This window comes from Jaculus jaculus, chromosome 19 (genome assembly GCF_020740685.1).
Source record: "Jaculus jaculus isolate mJacJac1 chromosome 19, mJacJac1.mat.Y.cur, whole genome shotgun sequence".
Taxonomy (NCBI): Eukaryota; Metazoa; Chordata; class Mammalia; order Rodentia; family Dipodidae; genus Jaculus; species Jaculus jaculus.
In genome coordinates, this window is record NC_059120.1 from 13,115,742 (window position 1) to 13,137,678 (window position 21,937).

The 21,937-nt window shown below is 40.6% G+C and overlaps 1 protein-coding gene across 8 annotated transcripts in view; it reads left to right on the forward strand.

The window, feature by feature from the left end:
- The window catches only part of Prkacb (protein kinase cAMP-activated catalytic subunit beta), a 94,313-nt gene that overhangs the window by 20,642 nt on the left and 51,734 nt on the right, over window positions 1–21,937 (forward strand). For 3 of the 8 annotated variants that reach the window (XM_045137968.1, XM_045137971.1, XM_045137973.1), the window contains exon 1: window positions 21,489–21,813. The exons of 1 other annotated variant lie outside the window; for it this stretch is intronic. In XM_045137968.1, the coding sequence (XP_044993903.1) occupies window positions 21,807–21,813 (7 nt within the window). In that variant the 5' untranslated portion in view covers window positions 21,489–21,806. Of the gene's footprint in view, window positions 1–20,890; window positions 21,235–21,488; window positions 21,814–21,937 lie in introns of those variants that run through there. 4 more of the 8 variants (XM_045137967.1, XM_045137969.1, XM_004653647.3 and 1 more) reach the window with 3 other exon arrangements.

Genomic DNA, 21,937 nt, shown 5'->3' on the forward strand with positions numbered 1-21,937 from the left:
TGGCATGCCCATTCTCTCTCTCTCTCCCTCTATCTATCTTTCTCTCTGTGTCTGTCACTCTCAAATAAATAAACAAATAAAAAAATTACAAAAAAATAAATTATTTGCATAAAGATAAAAACACTATTCAAAGATGACATTTCCTTTTTAGAGAATACCAAGAAATCCACAGAAAGAAAAAGATTTATTTATTTATTTATTTATTTATTTGCATCTGAACAGAAGAGAGAGCGAATGGGTATGTAAGGGCCTCTAACCACTGTAAATGAATTCCAGATGCATGTGCCACTTTCTGCATCTGGCTTTACATGGGTTCTGGGGAATTGAACCCAGGTTGCTAGGCTTTGCAGGCAAGCACCTTAAATGCTAAGCCACCTGTTTAGCTCCAAGAAAAAGATTCCTAAAACTAGTGAGTTTAGCATAGTTATAGTATGTTAGATCACTATATTAAAAACTAGCAATAGCAACTGTAAAATGGTTAAAGCTATCACATAACTTAAAATTAGGGTACCATATGTTAGTTCAGTCACCCTGTAAATATTTATGAATTTATGTCATGTGCATCAAGTTAAAATATAAACTTTTTCAAAGAAGTAAAAGTCTAACAAAATATTTGCAAGTCCTGCATACTAGAAATTACAAAACTGATTTTTAAAATATCAAAAACCACATAAATGGGCTGGAGAGGTGGCTTAGCGGTTAAGCGCTTGCCTGTGAAGCCTAAGGACCCCGGTTCGAGGCTCGGTTCCCCAGGTCCCACGTTAGCCAGATGCACAAGGGGGCGCACGCGTCTGGGGTTCGTTTGCAGAGGCTGGAAGCCCTGGCGCGCCCATTCTCTCTCTCCCCCTCTATCTGTCTTTCTCTCTGTGTCTGTCGCTCTCAAATAAATAAAAAAAAAATTAAAAAAAAAACCACATAAATGTAGAAAGGCTAAACTAGGTTCATGGCTTAAAAGATTCAATGTAATGAAGATATTACTTCACCCAGTGAGCAAAATCCCAGTAAAATCATACCACATTATTTTTGGTAACACACCTAGATTAATGTGGCCCCGTTTTGATACCCAGCACTGTGGCACATGTGGGCGTCACACACACACACACACACACATACACACACGGAAACATAAATAGAATACCTAAAACATCTTTGGATTTGATTTGACTCTGGGTTTGATCTCCAGTGCTCCTAAAAATAACTTGGAGAAATGGGGTGAGGCGAGTTGCACACTGACTCTGTCAGATTGAAACCTGCAGGAGTCAAGATGGTGCGGATGGGTGAAAAGACTACCCCGGGAGACACGTGAGGCCAGATACAGCTGTTCCGGCCTGCCAGGAAGGTCAAATGATTTCCACGGCTACAGATGCAAGGAATTTGTAAATAAGGGTATAAAATTTGGCACAGCCATACAATGAAGTACTTAGTCAATAATAAAGCAAAAAATCCTGGGGTGATCTCAGTTGCTATGTTAAGTGAAGAGTTCATCCTAACAGGACACATACTGCTAGAAGCCTCCTAAACATCGTAGGGAATGTGGAACTAGCACGTGAAAGCTGTATTTGAGTAGCATGGTCATGGTCATGTCATTTGTCTGCATGAAGGAAGCGTCATTTAAATTCTAAATATGAATCCATGGCTTTTTTTTTTCCCTATGAGTTTGCTAACCTTCAAACTTTTGAAGTAGCCTTGGTCCCAGCATGCTGGTAAACATTGATCCTGACAGTGAAACCAAAAGGCAACCCCAGATCCTGACAGTCCAGCAACCCTTCCTGCTGACCTCTAACAGCCACTTCCCCCCTTTGAAAAGAACTATTAGTTGACTTGAGAAGTGTTTCCCTCTTGTTGGATACAGGGTAGTCAAGGAGCCCTGATTAGGGCTTTACAATACCCAGGGGCTTCAGGCAAGGGGCTTTCATATTTTATGTCTGTTTTCTCATTCAAACTGGGGAGTAGTGAGGTGATCATGGTGACGCATGTATGTAAGACCTGCTGTTGCGAAGGCTGAGACATAGGAGGAATTAGAGTTCCAGGTCTGTTTGAGTGGCAAAGCGAGTTTAAAGGCCATCCTGGGAAACGTAGCAAGACGCTGTCTCAAAGCTGTATAGCTATGGCAGAGAGAGGGCTTTGGGGGGGGGGGGCTGGGGGGTTGGTGTAAGAGAGGGAATGGGATAACTAGTTTGAAAAGCACCATAAATAAGCCTAATTCTTTGTCTGCCAATAAAGGGGAAATGTCCAAATAAGCTAGGCAGTGAAAATAAGAAAAGAGAAACTAAAAAAGTTTTACAGGGCTGGGGGGATGGCTCAAGTGAACAAAGTGTTTGCTGCTCACATGGTTACCTTGGGGGAACCTTGACACTTGTGTATAATGATGGACAATAGATGTTGTGGCAGGTGTTTATAATGCCTGTCAGGTGAATCCCCCAGGAGCTGGGGGCTGTGCAGGGGAGGGCCAGGTAGCCCGGCAAAAGCAGCAGAGAGCCAGTGACATCCTGCCTTAGAGGAGGCGGAAGGGGAGAATGACCCCACCAGTTGTCTTCTGACCTCTTCAGGTGCTTCACAGCTCCCACTCGCGTCCTGCACAGCGCTCCGCAGAGGCTTTGGTGAGCTCGGGAGGGCCGTGGGTGCAAGGGAGCCCTGGGCTCGTCTGTGCGCCCGGCGCTGAGTTCACTTCCTGGCACCACAGCTGGGCGAACCTAAAACAAGGACTTGCTCGTGCTGTAATCATTTGTGAGGATCTCGTGAGCCTTGAAATTCAAAATGATTTTACAGTGCAAAGTGCTTGACAGATACAGTCGGTACTGGGTGTGATGAAATAGAAGTAGTTAGATAGTATTTAAGGCATCTTATGGCAATCAAAGCAAGTTCAACTGTAAGTTGCTACTGTTTCTCAAATGAATGCAGCCCGGGCTGGAGCTGTAGTTGTCTCTGCCAGGCAGTAGATGCCAGTAGAGGTCTTTGTGGTGACAGTCAGCGCTCATGCGTACTTCCATAGCAACAGCTTCCCGGTCACAGAACCAAATATAGAAACACTTCTTTAAGAGCTGAACATTCTACTTTTTGTAAAGTCTTTGTAGCACATGGAAACAGTTTTGTTGAAAAAAAGGGCAGATTTTAAATGCGGGTTTTTCAATATAGTAAGTAAAGTGGGTTTTTTTTTTGTGTGTGTGTGTTTTGCTCCAGTAATGTTTATGTTTTTATTTAAATAAATTAGTCTCAGTTTCATTGTTTGGAATCTGAAATGCCTGCTCTTAATCAGTGCTGAATGAATAAGTTTAGTTGGACATGTATTAAGAGTGACTATGGAGACTGGGGCGATAGCTCAATGTTTGTGGCACTTGCTTGCAAACCTGCTGGACCAAGTTCATTTCCCAAGCACCTGTGTAAAGTCAGACATAAAGTAGTCCACATGGGGCTGGAGAAATAGCTCAGCTGTTAAAGGTGCTTGCTTTCAAAGCCTGATGGCCCAGGTTCGATTCCCCAGTACCAACATAAAGCCAGATGCACAAAGTGGCACATGCATCTGGAGTTTGTTTGCAGTGGCAGGAGGCCCTGGTCCAGCCATTCTTTCTCTCCCCTTTCTCTCAAATAAACAAGTATCTAAAAAACATAATGTATTGCGCATGTCTGTGATGGCAGTGTGCCTATGGCAGTGGGAGAACAAGCTGGGGGATTCGAGAGCTCGTGGGTCAGCTAGACGGGGCACACAGAAGCAGCCATTTCTCAAAAAGAAGGCAGAAGACAGGTACCCCTGAGTTGTGCTTTCATTTCCACACATGCACTGTGGTACATGCCATGCCCACAAACAAATAAGAAAATGAATAGTGCCCAGCTGATATGGATGGTAGGATTAGTTTGTTTTGCAAGTGACTGCCATGGGTATACTGTTTTGAGGAGGCAAGAGATAGGAGTGAGTGATGGTGGTGTTTGGAAGCAGGGACAAGAGTTGGTTTTTGTTTTGTTTTGTTTGAATCTGCATTTGCACTGAGTGAAACTGGAACCCCCAAACACTGAAAAAGTGTAGCTGCTCAATGTAGAGAAAATGAGAAGTCCAGTGATGTTTCCTCTGTTACACCATCTCTTCATATTAACTTGGAGCTTCTTTGGTTATTTATAAAGACTAGTCTACCGTAAATAAAATTAAACATTGTTCCATATTGGATGATTCTACTTCTTAGACCTTCACTCTTGTAAAAAGGAGCACATTACTTGCCGTCTTTCTGCTCATTGTGTTACATAACGGGCATTACACTTACAAATTCAAGTAACAGAACTTAGGGGCACACGAATTGCTAAGCAGCAGGTTTCCACATGAAACCCTGTGGTCAGCGGAACAGGAAAGAGCAGTGTATTTTCCTAGGAATGATGCAGAAGGCTTCACTGAAGAGGCGACATTTGTAGTTGGCCTTCAGGGTGAAGAGAATTTGTCAGGAGAGCAAGCAGAAGGACTTCAGGAATTTTGTTCATGTCATACTGAGTCTATGCTCTGGATGTTAATTAAATGTTAGTCACTCACTAGTCAGCATCTGTTTTGTGTAAGAACTGCTGGGGAATAAGTTATCATCTCTTATACATACATAATTAAGACATTTAATGTAAACATGCAAATTTAGAAAGTTTACTCGTATATACTTCTCTCGGTTTAGAAGGACTCAATCACTCAAAACAAACAAACCAGTGAGTGGATACATGGCGCTATTCACTAGTCAGTGTAGACTTGCCCAAGTGCCTGTATGTGCATTGCATAGATTTTGGTGCATTATTTATCTGTTTCTTCTACTTATCAGTATTGTTTTCTATTCACTGCCTTTGTCAAGTGGTTGGGATGAGATTTGGACAATGTTACATTTTATAAAGACTTTAAAAAACCTTTCCCTTTCTCTCTCTTCTCTTTTCTATTTCTTCTTCTTCTCTCCTCCCTCCCTATTTTTGAGGTATGGTCTCGATCTTTCCTTCTCTCTTTTATTTAGAACTTCCAAGGAAAAAAAACCTCACACTGTAAACACATGGTGCCCAAAAGCAAGTAGTCAAATCTTTGTTAAACACCATAGGTAACTTGTTTTTTTTCCTGCAAACTGACAGTGGCACATTGTATTCACTTTTAGTTGAAGGATGTGTTTCTTCTAAGCGGAATCATTAAACCTGAGGGTCAGGTAGGCAGCGGTTTTCTCTGTCTTAAGGTTTGAAGATGAGCAAATAAATATCACAGTCAACTAAAAGGGATTCTTTGTGTTGGTATGGCTGAGGTCCTACATAATTTTTAATTCTATGATTGCCTTCCATAATTTAAACTCTTGATATTTTGTAGCTCTTGTCAAACATTGGATTGTTTTTGGGATGTAATGCTTGCAGAAAGACATGTGTCAGTTGATAAAATTTGACAAGTAATACTGACATGAAATTTCTTTAGTTCTGTGAATTTTAGATTTAAGTCTAGGAGTTAGCAACATTGAGTTCTGTGAAATTATTATTCAGATTTTTTTCTAGTTATAACACATATGTTTTCAACTCTTCTGAAAATTTTCTCATATCCATTCATACCAATTTTTAATGAAAAGTCAATGGTTTGTACAGACTCAAGAAATTTGTTTATTAGCTGATTTCCTGGAAAAATACCCTCTGTCTTTTAACATGTTATGTGTGAGTTTGATTCGGCCTTCGGTTGTTTGCACAGGGTTGTAATACATGTTTAACTAGTTTCCCTATTAAAAAAAAAAAAAAGCCCAGCCTACCAAATATATAAAGCTTTATAATGAGTGAGCATACCAGCATGTGTGTGAATATAAGAATACTTGGACACAGGTCCTGTTAGCAGATAATGCAGGTCTTAAAAATCACCATCTCTAACTGAGATGAAGAGAGTTTCACTAAGAAAACTCCGTAATGTGCTGTTTTATATTAACAGGAAGCAGCAGCAGTAGTGGTTTGAATACCCTGCAAACAGGAAGTTTGACACATGCATAGCTCTGGCTTCTCTGTAAGAAGTTGCTTAGCTCCTTCTGGAAGGATTCTCAGTGACTTCAAGTGAGGTGTAAATGTACCCGAATGGCAGCATATCGAGAAGCGTCCTGTCACCATATACGGGTTCATCTACTGCCCTGCAGAAGCTGGAGGGCTTTGCCAGCCGCCTGTTTCACAGGCACTCTAGAGGTACTGCCCATGACCAGAAAGCCGCTCTGGAGAATGACAACCCGCATTGCTCTGAACACACTGCCTTGTGGGACAGATCAAGTAAGTTGTTGTTTTAGTGATACATGATAACCTGCAACTGAAGTTGGAGTTGGAGGATCAAACATGTTTTGTTCGTTGTTTATAAGACATTTTTCAAGGTGAAGTGAAAAGAATTCCACAAAACTGAGCAGCTGAGCTGAATCATGCCATTCATTGTTTGGTCTTAAGTATAACCAGCTAAGCTGAACTCATGATAAAACAGCCTACATTGTTCTTGTATCATTTCTAGCATTTACCCCTGTGCTGTGGAGTTTTTGTCCTTGCATAAAAGTGGGGGGAAAAAACCCAACAATGCTCCATTTAACTTGAAAGTTTTCAACTTTTGATTTAAAAAAGGGTGAGAAAAGTTTTGAGTTGAGAATTACTTTTACTGTTTGCTGACTTACTCTGAAGTGCCTTGTGAAAGTAAGCTTAGTTTCTTTAAGCAGGTTTTTCTAAAGTAAAAGCCAATGATTGTTCTATGCAAAATTTTACATTTGTTACATTGTGGGCATCAGAAGCTTTCAGAATTGTTTATCACTTACTAAAAAAGAGAAAGTTTTTTGTGATTGTGGACATATTAAGATATTTGGACTCACTGCTTCACAAAATGGGTGATTTAGAACTGTGTCTAGTGACAGGAACTTTAAAAGATAAGTTTCCCATATTAAGAACATCAGTGCCTTCGTTCCTCACAAAGGGAGTGTCTGTCCCTTTGATTAAATTAACTGTGGAGTTCCCTTCCTCATACATGTGTTTGAAGAAATAGCATTAAGGTATGGTGTGCCTCTGTGTTCATGGACTTCCAAACAGTTAAGGAAGAAATCTCACTTTAAAAAAAATGTGTTAAAAAGTTTTCTCTATGTTTTATACAGCACCTGAGGAGCTTTACAGAAGCTTATCTGATGACTTTTTCTGCGTCAGAACATTTTTTTAAGTCCTTCAAGCTATTTAAAGAGAAAGTGAGGAAGAACGTGTATTTGTACAAGCGAGTTTTACACTTAAAAGGGGTGTGTGTGTGTGTGTGTGTGTGTGTGTGTGTGTGTATACTGCAGCCAGTCCTCCTGCCTCAGCCCCCTGGGTGCTGGAATGCAGGTGTGCACCACCATACCAACTCTCTCAGGCTTTGATTGTCTCGACTACATCCTTGCTGTGTAGCAGGTTGAGGAGTCTCATATGTCTCCCAGGCCTGAGCTATTGACTATTGAAATAATAATACATTATTAATTTTACTGTGTAATGCACTTTAAAGGTTTTTTAAATTTTTTGTTTGCTTTTATTTATTTATTTGAGAGTGACACAGAGAGAAAGGCAGAGAGAGAGATGTAATACACTCTTTGATCATTCTGCTTGCCCTATTTTATTAACTTACAATTTCTAAGTCCCTTTGTAAATATTATTTATTTATTTATTTATTTATTTGAGAGCGACAGACACAGAAAGACAGATAGAGGGAGAAAGAGAGAATGGGAGCACCAGGGCTTCCAGCCTCTGCAAACGAACTCCAGACGCGTGCGCCCCCTTGTGCATCTGGCTAACGTGGGACCTGGGGAACCGAGCCTCGGACCGGGGTCCTTAGGCTTCACAGGCAAGCGCTTAACCGCTAAGCCATCACTCCAGCCCCCTTTGTAAATATTTTTATGCACTTCTTATTTTTTCATATTAAATATGGAACAAGGAGAGAATTGAACTAATTTCTGCTTCTTGAATGAAGATCACTGCATTATAATAACTATAAGTTATGTATAAATGAGACTCTTGCCAGTCTTTACGTTTATAAGATCTGTATCCTTTCTAAAACATATTTTAAGCTGTAGCAATGGAAAACAGTATCAAGAACCATGATTTTGTTTTATAAAGAGACTGGTAAAATGTTACAAACATATTTCTCTATTGTAAAGTTAAAAAAAATAACACAAATCAGATTATGATAGACAAATAAAATTAGGAAAAAACCTTGTACCCCTGAGAATAATGGGCACAATGTAGGGCATAGTTGAAGACCAACTACAGTTAACTTAGGTATTCTTTCACTCTGTTCTTTCCACATCCTCAAGCTGTGATAATAGACACACAGTGATTTGATATGCATGGAGTTACAGGTACAGAGGGTCCACATTCTCAAAATTGGACAATAAGCAGTGATTTTTTATGTGAGCAAGATGAGGTGCACAGGGTTATAGCTGGGTACAGAGAAGAAAACACAGGCATAGCATAGGCAAGAATCCTATCATTTCAGAATTTCAACATTTCTTTGTGGTGAAAACACACTTTTCTTTATTTGTGCAGTGAGTTAGGAAAGGAGTTTTGACAATAGACTTTTTCTACAAGACTTACTCGCTGTTCAAGGCTACTTCAAGCAGCTCACTTGCATGACTTCTCTGACAAGAAAAAGGAATACAGCGTCTCCTCTGATAAGCACTCTGCTATTTTAAGAATCAACTAAGTACAGAAAGAAAAACATTCTTTTGTAAAAAAAAAAAAGGGGGGGGGGGGCTTATGGACTATTGAATAACGATTGTTGACTAATGTAGGCAGATACATTCTAGATTTTTTTTTGGAGACAGTTGTACTATGGTAGCCCAGGTTGGCCTTGAACTCACTGTGCCTGACATGCTGTAATCCTCCTGCCTCAGTGTCCCCAGTGCTAGAGTTCTAAGTGTGTGCTACTTCACCGGAAGGCAGCTATGAAATATGGCAAAGTCTAATCAAAGTTTCTTCTCTGATGACGTGAAGATATAAAGAACAAAGGCCACATAGTGGCTTCCAGGACTTTCATCTTTAGCTGTGAAATAAGTAACAAGAATTTCTGCTTGCTGACATCAATATGCAATCATTAAGGTACATGATAATATAAGAGAATAATAGAATAATAGCTGCAAATACATAAGGTTCATAGTAAAAGAGGAATTGTGCTTTTGGCTGACTCAGAGTGAATAGGAGTAGATTGAGTTCACTGATTTCTGCCTAGTTGTGCTTGCTGCTTAAGCCTCCCTTGCATCATAATTTGTCTAAGTTATAGAATTATTGAAATTTTGTATGTTTCAGGGCTTTGACATTATACACTTAAGGAAGGCCCAAATTGCAACTTTTTTTTCTGTTTGGTTTCTTTGAGGCAGGGTCTTACTCTAGTCTAGGCTGGCCTGGAACTCACAGCCATCCTCCTCCTCAGCCTCCTGGGTGCTGGGATTAAAGGCATGTACCACCCACCATACCAGGCTTAAATTGTAACATTTTAAGGAGCAAATAGGTCAGTGCTAATTTGCTTTTTAACGTTTGATTGACAATTTTCATATATTTATAGAATTTATTTTGACCATAATCCCCTTCTCTTACTTTTGCACTTCACCTGTCTGTCTCTTCTTCCCAGTGAACGACAGTCTGATATTGGTGATTCCTAGCTGTCAATACTATATTGAATAAATTTAAACAAATTTGGATGTGGACCTCCTTGGCTAGGACTAGACAGCTGAAGTGATTGTAATCATCTGTCCTGTCAGCTTCGCCTTTGCAAAGTCCATACAGTCTTCCAGTTTATTTCTGATTCCTCATTCTCTTGCATATACTGTCACTGTAACTTACAATTAGAATCTTATCACATTATCCTCTTTCATCTACTTTTCCCTTTTTGCAATTATTTTATTAGCTAGTTGATTATAATCAATTTCTTTGTATGTGGCAACTCATTCCGATATTTGCTGTACTTCAGCCTATAGTCCACGATTATACAGAAGATTCTTGGGAAAGATGCTCTTACCCTCAAAATTTCAAATAAGGAGAGGAAGCATAACAATAAAGGCATATTCTGAATTCTGGGTTGTCATCATAGGAAACCAGTGCACCACAGTTTAGCATGGGCTGCACTCATTCTGCGTTGGAGCTATCTCTCAAGCCCACTAATATGCTTTTTAAAGTGGAAAATAACCTGATGCAACCTTAGTTTAAAAGCTGAAGTACTTGGACTCACACAATGCAGGATAAGTTAACTTGTTTATTGTACAACAAGCTGCCATACCTTCCTGTCTGAGCTGGGTGCTTGGTCAAGACTAACACTTTAGAACCTGCCAAGGACTGCACCAGTGAGTTCCCTTCATAACAGTGCTTGTTCAAGATACTTCTTTTTATTATTATTATTTGTGAGCAGAGAATGAGAATGAGCATGCCAGGGTCTCTTGCTACTGCAAATGAGCTCCATATGCATGTGCCACTTTGTGTGTCTGGCTTTGTGTGGGTCCTGGGGAATTGAACCGGGGTCAGCAGCTTTGCAAGTTCCTTTAACTGCTGAGCATCTCTCCAGCCCCATCAAGCTACTTCAAGTTGGAATTTCCTTTCCAACTTCTGCCAGTGATGAAATTTGCACAATTATAGTTTAAGACTTCCCTTAAATATCAACTCTGAACAAAATCTCCAAGACATCCCGTCCTCTGTCCTTCACGCGCACTATAAGTCGTGAGCACCTTCTTTTGTCCTAGTCCTCTGCTACTTATTTTCCATAAGACCTGTTTGGTCGTGCTAAGATCATATTACTGTTAGACCTTATGTAATGTGTCTCTGCTGTGTGAATTTTGAACTTCCCGAAGGACAGAACTTGCCAGTTTATTTGCCATTGCTGGCATTGTTCTCAATAAATGCTGAAGGTTTGTTATGTCAGCATTTTATGTAGGAAGACTTATGCTAATGACATCCTCTAATTTATTCTATTGTAATATTTACAGTTTCTTTCAAAAGCCTTTTGGGTTCACCAAAAACAGCAAAATACTGACCTGATCATATAAATACCTTACTCCACAAGCAAACCACGTTCCACTGTTCCTCATGTATTTTATTATGAGTTTAAGATAGTAATTAGAGCAATCAACAATTATGTTTCCATTGCCTTAAGCATCTCTTTACACCCAGATGCTGCAACCAATCCCCACTATTACCCCGGCCTACAGGAACACTGAGCTGCTTTCTGCCTCAGCAAACCTCCTTTTCTAGCTAAGCCGTCTCAGTTCACTGGAATCACACAGCATGGAATCTTTTGTCTCTGCGTGGATTTAACAAGTTAGTTTATCCATTCTACAGCTTACAAACACAAGAATTGTTCAGATTTTTGGCTATTTGGATGTCATTACCATAAACGTTTGTAAACAAACCTGTGGGGCTGGGAAAAGAGCTTAGTGGGTAAGATCCTTGCTCTGTAAGCCTGTTGACCTGAGTTTGATCCCCAGAGCCCCCATAAAAATATGCCTACTGAGGTAGCAAGTTTTTGTAATCCTAGTGCTGAAGAGGTGGAGACAGGAGGATTCCTGGGGCTCGCTTGGCAGCTAATATAGCTGAATGGTTGAGCTCCAGGCCAAGAGACCCTGACTCAAAAAACGAGTGGCTGGCTTTCCTAGGAACAACACCTAAGGTTGTCTGCTCTTCTCCACATGCACACATATGCATGTGCACCCCACATGTGTCAGCAAACACATGCATGTACTCATGTATACATGGGCAAAGATATTTCTCTTGAGTAGATTGATATCTTGGAGTAGAATTATTGGGTCATATAAGTTTATGTTTACATTTTTACGAAACTGCTAAACTATTTTCCAAAGTCCACCTGTAGTGTAGAGAAGGCCAGTTTCTTCATATGTTCATTTGAACTTGGTTTGATCACTTTTGGGAGGTGTGCCAGTTTTATGGTAAACTGATTCTTCTTGTTATGGTCAGTGTGTACCTCACTAGTAACTGTTGAGTTCTGTCGGTGGTGAATTTTGTGTATTCTTAGAATTCATTTATGTATCTACTCTGGAGAAACATTTTCGAATCCTCTGTCCATTGTCAAAATTGAACTGTTTTTCTTCTTTTGATTAAGTTTCCAGAACTTATTCTGAAGAAAAGCTCTTTTTCAGTTCTGGATATTTGTAAATATTTCCTCCCAGTCTATGGCTATCTTGTCATTGTTTTAAATGACATCTCTGAAGGTTCAAAGTTTCTCTTTTCCTTGTGAATTATACTTTTATACAGGAATTAATGCATTCTTTGCCTAACACAAGTTATAAACATTTCTACCTGTGATTTCTTCTACAAACCCATTTTTAAATTTTGTATTTAGTATGAAGTATGGATCAAAGTTATTTTTTCCATGTGTATTTTGCTTCAGTTATTAGAAAAACATTTCTTCCTTCATTAAACTGTCTTAATACTTTTGTCAAAATCAATGGCTATAAATGTAGATTCATTTCTAAATTTTCGGTTTTGTCCCAGTGAGCCATGTATGTCTGCCTTTATGTCTAACTGCATAGCCTTTATTACTGTAAACTTAAAGTAAGTTTTGAAATGAAGTTGTGTATGTCTTCCAACTTTATTTTTTATCAAAATTGTTCTAGCTATTGTTCTAGCTGGGTGCTTGTGTTTCTGTATAATTTTTAGGATTAGTTCTTCAGGTTCTAAAAGAAAAAAAATCCTGCTGATATTTTTACAGATATTATGTTGACTTTGCAGGTGAATTTGAGAAAACTTCTCATTTTAACAATCTTGAATATTGTAATCCATGAACATGAGATGTCACACCATATTTTTAGACATTCTTTAAATTCAGTAGTGTATAAGGCTTCTAAAGTCATTCCTAAACATTTTATTTCCATTGATATTGTTATGCATATAAAGCTGTTTTTATTTTGCTCTTAGAATGTTTGTTACTAGTATTTTTTTTTATTAAGTTCTTTGTAGATTTAGACTTTTCTACAGGTAAAATCATGCGGTATTCACATAGTTTAAATTTTTTTTAATGTTTTATTTATTTATTTATTTATTTGAGAGAGAGAGAACAGGTGTGCCACTGCAAATGAACTCTAGATGCAAGTGCCACCTTGGCTTACATGGGTACTTGGGAATTGAAGCTGGGTTCTTAGGCATTGGAGGCAAGTGCCATAACTGCTAAGCCATCTCTCCAGCCCCACATAAAGTTTTATTTTTCTTCTATCTGTATTCAGATTTTTTTTTTCCTCATTGCACTAGCTAGACTCTTTACTGCTAAGTTTATGCAAATAAGTTACATACATGGGCGTTTTATGCATAGGCTGAAGGGGAAAACATTCTATTTTTTTTTTTTGGTTTTTCGAGGTAGGGTCTCACTGTAGCCCAGGCTGACCTGGAATTCACTATGGAGTCTCAGGGTGGCCTCGAACTCACGGCAGTCCTCCCACCTCTGCCTCCCGAGTGCTGGGATTAAAGGCATGCGCCACCACGCCCGGCTAACATTATATATTTCATAAGTTTGATATTAACCACTGTGTTCCCCCCGCTGCCACCCATGTGCCCTTTATCAGTCTGAACAAGTCTCTCCTAGTCTTAGTTAAGAGGTGTTTGTCATGGCCCTTGTAGTGTGTAGAATACTGCTTCTGTATGTGCAGGTGACTGTGGGTTTTGTCCTTTGTTGTATTAATAGAGTCTGTTAATTGATTTTCTTGTTTGAATTTTATTTATTTATTTATTTTAGAGAGAGTAAGAGAGAGAGAGAGAGAAAAGTATGGGCATGACAGGGCCTCCAGCCACTGTCAATGAACTCCAGTTGCATGCGGCACTTTGTGTACCTGGGTCCTGAGGAATTGAACCTGGGTGCTTTGGCTTTGCAGGCAAGCATAATAACTGCTAAGCCATTTCTTTAGCCCTGATTTTCTTTTTAATTTTCAAAAATACATTGATTTTCAAGCAGAGAAAGACAGACAGGCAGACAGATTGGGTGTGCCAAGGCCAGCAGCTGCTGCAAAGGAACTCTGGTTGCATGGGCTTTTACATGAGTACTAGGGAATTGAACCTCAGTCATTTAGGTTTTGCAGGAAAGTGCCTTAGCTGCTGAGCCATCTCTCCAGCCCCTGTTAATTGTTTTCATAATGGACCTGATGTCACCTTCTTGGGATAAATCCTGCATGATCATGGAATATAATCCATTTTGTACTTGGATTTCCTGGCACTTGGGTAGAGATTGCTGCCTCCGTGTTTATGACAGATATTGGTCTCTAGATTTCTTTAGATTTGTGTCTAGTTTTCAGCCTTCCTACAAGTCAGGAAGTATCCCTTGCTCTGAATTCTAAACAAACTTGATAGTATTGATAATGTATTTGAAATTTTTGTAGTATTCCCCCCAGGAAGCAATGTTGACCAAAGCTTTTAATTGTAGATAATTTTAATTCCTAGTTTATTATCTTGGTTGGCTGTATGTCTCTTCAGGCTTTCTGTTTCTTCCTGAGTTCATTTTGGTGTTACACAATTTGTCCATTTCATCGAAGTCATCTTGTATGATTGCCATAAAGTTGACAAAATGTTTTCTTATAATTTGCATGTCTCAAGTGTTAGCAATGATGCTATCGTTTCACACTTGAATTTGGTAACTAGGGTCTGTTTTACTTTAATTTTTGTTCAGCTAAAGTTTCAACATTGTTTTTATATTTTCAATTTCATTAAATCCCCTTATCTTCTTTTTATTTTGGGGTTAGTTTTGTCTTCTATTAATTTCTTAAAATGAAAACAAAATTATTGAATTTTTAAATGTGAAATGTTCTTCAAAGTCTTATGTTTGAACAACTGGTACTCAGTTGATGGTTCTGGGAGAGGGGTGTGTGTGTGTGTGTGTGTGTGTGTGTGTGTGTGTGTGTGTGTGAAGTTATAGAACCTTTTAGGCATAGGGCCTAGCTGGAAGACAGGGCCACAGGCTTGGGACTTGGGGTTTATCAGCCCTGCCCCCCACCTGAGCTCCCTGCCTCCTGGTCTTTAACATCTTGAGCTCCCACTGCTGAGGACAGAGGCTGCTACTGTGTCGCTGCTCTGCTTCTCAGGCCATGATGGACTATTCCCTCCGCCTGGTGAGCCAAAAATAAATCATCTTCCCTTACTAGGATTCTGTTAGGGCTTTTTTGTCATGGCAACCAGAGAAATAACTAATACTGAACCTTTCTTCTCTACATGAACAGCTGTAAATTTCCTCCTGAGCTTTGCTTCATCTGTGTCCCGTAAATGTTGATGTGGTGTAGCTTCACTTTCTATTCAATTCAAAATATTTTCTTATTTTACTAGGGACTTCTTTGTGATTTCATATCCAAGAAGTTGGGGATTTCCAAAATTTCTTTCTGTTGTCAAAAGTCTTTGATTATGCTTGATAAGGAATATGTTTTAAAAGATTTAACAGCCCTTTTGAATTAATTGTTTTGTTATATTGCCTAGCATGCATCTAGCTTACGTGGGTTCTGGGGAATGAAACTTGGGGTCCTTAGTCTTCACAGGCAGGTACCTTAACTGCTAAGCTATCTTTCCAGCCCTATATGTGTCTTAATAAGGTGTTAGGTGCTGTGTTTATGAAGGTCAACACTTTAAAAATTATTTATTTGGGGCTGGAGAGATGGCTTAGCGGTTAAGCACTTGCCTGTGAAGCCTAAGGAACCTGGTTCGAGACTCGATTCCCCAGGACCCACGTTAGCCAGATGCACAAGGGGGCGCACGCATCTGGAGTTCGTTTGCAGTGGCTGGAGGCCCTGGCGTTCCCATTCTCTCTGTCTCTCTCTTTCTCTCTCTCTCTCTATCTGCCTCTTTCTCTGTCCGTCACTCTCAAATAAATAAATAAAATTAAATTAAATTTAAAAAATATTTGTATGTGTGTGCACATGTGTATGGACACATTGGGTCCCTCGCCTTTACAAATGAATGCCTGTTGTGCTTTATGTGGGTGGCTGGGGATTGAACCTGGCTCAGCAGGCTTTGCTAGCAAGTGCCTTTAACCTCTTGAGTCTCTTCAGCCCCTGAATGTCACATTTTTTATGACATTATTCAGGTTTCCCAGTAATCATTTTAAATGATTGGTAGTTTGTGAATTTCTATGCAGTTTTCCCATGAATTATTAAGAAAAGAGTATTAACATTTCCAGCTGTACCATAGCTGTACATCAAACTGACTTTCAGTGCATAGTGGAGCCACATACATGATGGAAGTGCCGTTAGATTATGATGGAGCTGAAATTTTCCCGTGACCTAGTAATGCTGTAGTTGTAGCAGCTGCACAGCGCAGGGCATTGTGCGTGGGGACATGGTGACGTTGGTATCAACAAATCTGCTGTGCGACTTGTATGAAAGTATAACATGCACAATAACAAGTAATGCTTGCAAATGGCAGTAAATAATTATGCTACTGGTTTAGGCATCTTCTAAACTTTGCCACCTGTCATGTTAGAACACAGTATTCAGCTGATCTATAAAAGAGGTTTGCTAACCAGGCGTGGTGGCGCACGCCTTTAATCCCAGCACTCAGGAGGCAGAGGTAGGAGGATCGCCACGAGTTTGAGGCCACCTTGAGAATACAGAGTGAATTCCAGGTCAGCCTGGGCTAGAGTGAGACCCCACCTCAAAAAACCAAAAAATAAAAAATAAACAGGTTTGCTGAGCAAGTGTGCCAGGTGTGGCAGCCACATCTCTGCACATGGTGTGCTTCCACTGTGCTTCCTGATGGCAGCCTCCTCTCCTGTGCCTCACTTCCTCTCACTTTTTGTCCACCACACTCCCCACGTTCCAGACCCTCTGCAGCACGGCCAGCAAGAGGCCACATTGGGTGACTGACCATCTGGAAGTGTTAGCACCCGTGACGAAGGACATGAGGTGGAAACTCGGTGATGGTACTCCTGCTAGTTACATGTTCCGTGCCACGACAGCCTTGAACTTGAAGAGCAGAGCAAAGTGACAGACTGCGAAAAGATTGCCTACTGAAATGAATGAAACTAAGGAGTATTCCAGAAAGAAGCTATTTCACTTACACAGAAGCTTCCAGTGATTTGGATTGATGACCAGGCACACAAGTTTAGTCCTCTGGGCACCAGGATGATCACAACCAAAACAACATGGTGAAAGCAAGCCTGGGCCATGCAAGTATGTTGAGTGGGCTGTGAACTCTGGCTAGTCTAAGTCTGTAAGAACCATTACTCCTTCCCAAACCACAAATGGGAGATGAGGGTGCACACGCTGGTGGGAAGACAGTGGAAGGGTTTTTGAGAGCGCCGCATGAGGTGACTGTGGGAAAAGTGATTTTCCAGAGCACGGGGTACATATTAAATACATATGAATATGAGCAAAAGGCTGTACTGCATAGCCGAGGTTGTGCTGTACAGATTTGTTTCAGCACAACTGTGGTGCCAGTCCCACCGCGGCCGCCCTCAGGACGCTCCCCGCGTAGTCTGCGTCCCGGCCGTACAGAAGCGCGCTTGCTAAGCACTGATTGTCTCCTTGCAAGCCTGCCCGTGTCTTTGCTCCTCTTGTGGGGTTCTCCTGCTCAGTACACATCTGTCTCTGGTTCTGAGATTTCCCAGTTGTCTTGGCTTTTTAATGGTTATGAAATGTTTGCGTTTCTTTAAAATATTACTCAATAAAAGTCTGCTTGGTCATACGCTGATATAGGTGTCTTGTAGTTACTGTTGATGTGATATGTCTTTACCTCTCTCCCTTTTTCTTTGACCCTAGTTCTATCTTTGGATTGAAAGTGTTTATTAATTTATTTTTATTTTAATTTATTTGCAAGTAGAGAGAGAGAAGAGAGAATGGGTGTACTAGGGCTTCTTGGCACTGCAAATGAACTCCAGATATACGCACCACTTTGTGCATCTGGCTTTACGTGGTACTGGGGAATTGAACTCAGGCTGTCGGGTTTTGCAAGCAAGAGCCTTTAACCGCGGAGCCACCTCTGCAGCCGCTGAAGTGGTTCTTACAGACACGAGTAGCAGCCCTTGCTTTGTCACCCCACGCTGGTCATCCCTGCCTTCGACTTGCGTTTATTCCATTGCATTAATGTGACCGTTGACACAGTCACTCAGGTCATCTTCTTTACGTCGGTTTCCTGGGTCACACAGTCTGTTCTCACTGTTGTTCCTCATTTCTTTTAATGCTTTTCTTTGTATTAAGCAAATATAAGCAATGTCATTTGAATTCCTCTGTTTATTCTTTAGTTAAATGTTAAAATATTTTTCTCGGGCTGGAGAGATGGCTTAGCGGTTAAGCACTTGCCTGTGAAGCCTAAGGGCCCCGGTTCAAAGCTGGATTCCCCAGGATTCACGTTAGCCAGATGCACAAGTGGGCGCACGTGTCTGGAGCTTGTTCGCAATGGAGGCCGTGGCGTGCCCATTCTCTCTCTATCTCTATCTGCCTCTTTCTCTCTCTGTCACTCTCAAATAAATAAATAAAAATGAACAAAAAATTTAAAAAATACTTTTCTCAAGAGTTGCTTTATGCGGGCTGGAGAGATGGCTTAGTGGTTAAGCACTTGCCTGTGAAGCCTAAGGACCCCGGTCCGAGGCTCAATTCCCCAGGACCCACGTTAGCCAGATGCACAAGGGGGCGCATGTGTCTGGAGTTCATTTGCAGTGGCTGGAAGCCCTAGCGTGCCCATTCTCTCTCTCTCTCTGTCATTCTCAAATAAATAAATAAAAATGAACAAAAAATTTAAAAAAAGAGTTGCTTTATGGGTTTTAATATGTATTTTTCAAATTTTATTGTTTATTTATTTGACAGAAAGAGTGTATGTATGGCAGATACAAAGAGAATGAGTGCCCCAGGACCTCCAACCACTGAAAATGAGCTCCAGGATATGCGCCACCACATGCATCTGGTTTATGTGGATTCTGGGGAATTGAACTTGGGTTCTTGGGCTTTGTAGGCAAATGCCTTAACTGCTAAGCCATCTCTCCAGTCCAATATGTATTTATTTTTACTTCTGGTTCTAAGTGTTCTAAGTGACTTAATAGTTGATAGAACTACTTCGAACTAATATACCTCCATTTCTCGCCCCAAATTATTATTTTCACATATATTGCATCTGTATATTTTATGAAGCCAGTCATGGTATGTGCAAGACCGTGGGTACTCAATATTATTACACACTCACAGATGCATGCGTGTGTGTGTGTGTGTGTGTGTGTGTGTGTGACTTCCTGATCGGTTTACAGATCCCAGCACCCTCCATTTCTTCCCGCCAGCTTACTATAGCATAGTAGTGTGACTTTTATTCTTCTGAAGAACTCTGCCAGTTTCGTGCTTACAATACACAGCCTCAGTTGTACTTTCTTCTGGTTGTTACCTTTCATGAACCTGAACTTTAGGTGCCTGGTGTGCATCTCTCTGTTTATCTGTGCTGCATTTGCTGAACTTTTTTGTTTGCTTGGTTCTTTCATATCAGGGCATTCCCAGTCATTGTTCCTTTAAATACGTTTTCCCCTATTTGTCTCTTTTCTCTCCCAATTCATTGACATTATAAAGTTTCTGAGGCTCTTTTCATTTTGCTTAGTGTTTGGCACTGAATATTTCTCTTAATATATGTTCAAGGTCACTGATTTGATCTGTCTTAAGTGTGATCTTAGGACTTTTTAAATTTTAATTTAAGTTTTAAATTTTTGTATTACTGTCAACTCTGCGGTTTTGTTAGTAGTGCATCTTTCTGTGTTCACGTTTCCATTTGTTATGTCATTGCCATCATACTTTCCTTTAATTCTTTAAGCATTTGCAATTATAACAGCTATTTTGAAGTTTTGCTAAATCCTACATTAAGCTCATTTTAGAGACATTTTTTATTTCTTTTCCTCATTATGGATCATATTGTCTTGAGCAGAATGAACTCTTTAAGCAAGGTGTTTATAGCAGCTCTAGAGTTTCTTCTCTGAGGATTGTTTTGTTTGTTTGTTTTAAGGATTGGTTTTATTTATCTTCTGCCTTAAACTTCTTCAGTCCAGTCTGTGGAATTTATACCCAACCACAGTGTGTAACTGTTAATGTCTCTATTCTGACTTGTTACTTATTCTGAATTTTATTTTTATTTTCACTTGGCTTTCTAAGTATTGCCTGTGTCTCCGCAGCTTTGTTGTATAACTCCAAAGGCTGTGTTTGAACACTCAACTCATCTGTGTTGGTAGAGCTGAGATGTGAACTTTGGAACCTGACTCCGTTCAGTCTGGACAAGCTTGAACTTTGCGTTCCTAGTCCTCCAGGGAACCTCTCTCTAGCTCACTTCAGTTTTCCATCCTAAATTTCTTTCTAGACAAACTTATCTGCTGCTTACCCCTGCCAAGCCATAGCCTGGTAGAGCTGGGCACTTTCCCCGATTGTTTGCTGTGTGAGTATATTGATTATAGTATGGCGTTCTGGGCCTCAGGGCCAAACCAAGTCAGGTTCTCCTGCCGGTGCTGCGTGTAAGCACTTCCTGGGTAGTTGAGTAATGACCGAGCTGGAGACAAGAAGCAGCCACAGGCAGGAACACCACAGACTTACTTCAGTGTTTTTATGACTTACTTCAGTGCTTTTATGCACAATCCAGTAGTTTCTGGAAGGGTGAGGGACCAGAACAATGAATCAGTTTGTAACTATTTTGTCAAGCTTCCTTGCTGTTTCATGGGAAGATTTTCTGACTGACTTTCCCTCACCATAAGTATTGCCTCCCCTGCAGCTATGAGGGTGGCAAACTTATTTGCTGTAACTCTGCCTGACACGCACAGTTCTGAGGAGCCTCGTGTCACCTGTGATACGAACTTTAGATCTCTGAGACAAGAGCAATCTGGTCATCATGCTGCCCGCTCATGGCACTCCACCCATCCTCCTGACCCTGCCTGAGAGGAAGACTGCCACACTGAAACCGTAACTGCCAGCCACTCTGTGGTGCGTGGTCTTCTTACCAGTACCACGTGGGTAGCTTCTGATACTGTCGGTAATGCTGAATTTAGTGGAAGCTTAGACACGTTACTCCCCAATTCTCCTCTATAAAATGCCGATAATATATAGTGTTGTATTCCCTCTCCCCTAATGCAGCATGTTTAAATGGTTAACATCTGTGCTGCAGTATTGCTTTCTGGCTCCTGACAAAATGAAAGCTATCAGCAATCTGGGCAATAAGATTCATCGCCAATAGTCACAAGCAACAGCACAGAGCATTTTAATATCAGCGAGGTCCACAGCTCGCAGTAAGAGCTGCTGTGATTGAAAGACGTGTAGGTGCAATCATTCTGCCGTTTGCTCCTCGCCAGAGTCAACATGGGATTATGTGAGTATTTGAAGAAAGCAGCATTTTAAAAAATGTATCTTAGAACAATGTAAAAAGCGTAGACCAGGGCTTAAATTTGAAGAAGGTGCTAATTTTAAAATCATATGGCTCTAAAACACAAAGGTGTTTATTTGTTTTGCTTGATGAGAGCTTTGGCAAAGCTACTCTTGGTTACAGATGAATGATAATTCTGGTCTAATGTTGCCGTGGTAACAACCCATGCTGATATAATTGAGAACATCTTATACATCCTGGCTTGAGCATTTTCTCCCTGCCATTTTGAGTTGCCATCGAGGTCTGTGAAGGAGGAGAGGAGCTAGCTTAGAGGGGATGAAATCTAGCTCCACACAGCAGCATGGGCTCTGATGTGATGTCTACTGGCATCTCCTGCTGGCCAGCTCTGCTCCGCTTCTGGGGGCTTTCCTCTTGAAAACAAAAGAGAGCTCTTCATTTTCTCCGCTCCGCGTATGTGTTTACACCATCAGCCCTTCTCCCTCTAGAGATTAGCATAACTCCCTTTGCTGTTGGCTCCTTGTTCTGAGCAATATGCTTTGGAAAGGCTGTTTTCCACCATGAGTGGTAAGTATGCTCTCGGAGGCGCGTCCGCTTCTGAGTCTTTAAAAAATATTTAACTGTGAGAGGAGGAATATTTTTATAGAGGTGTTTATAAAAGCCAGGACTACAGTGAACTGCATTTTGTGTG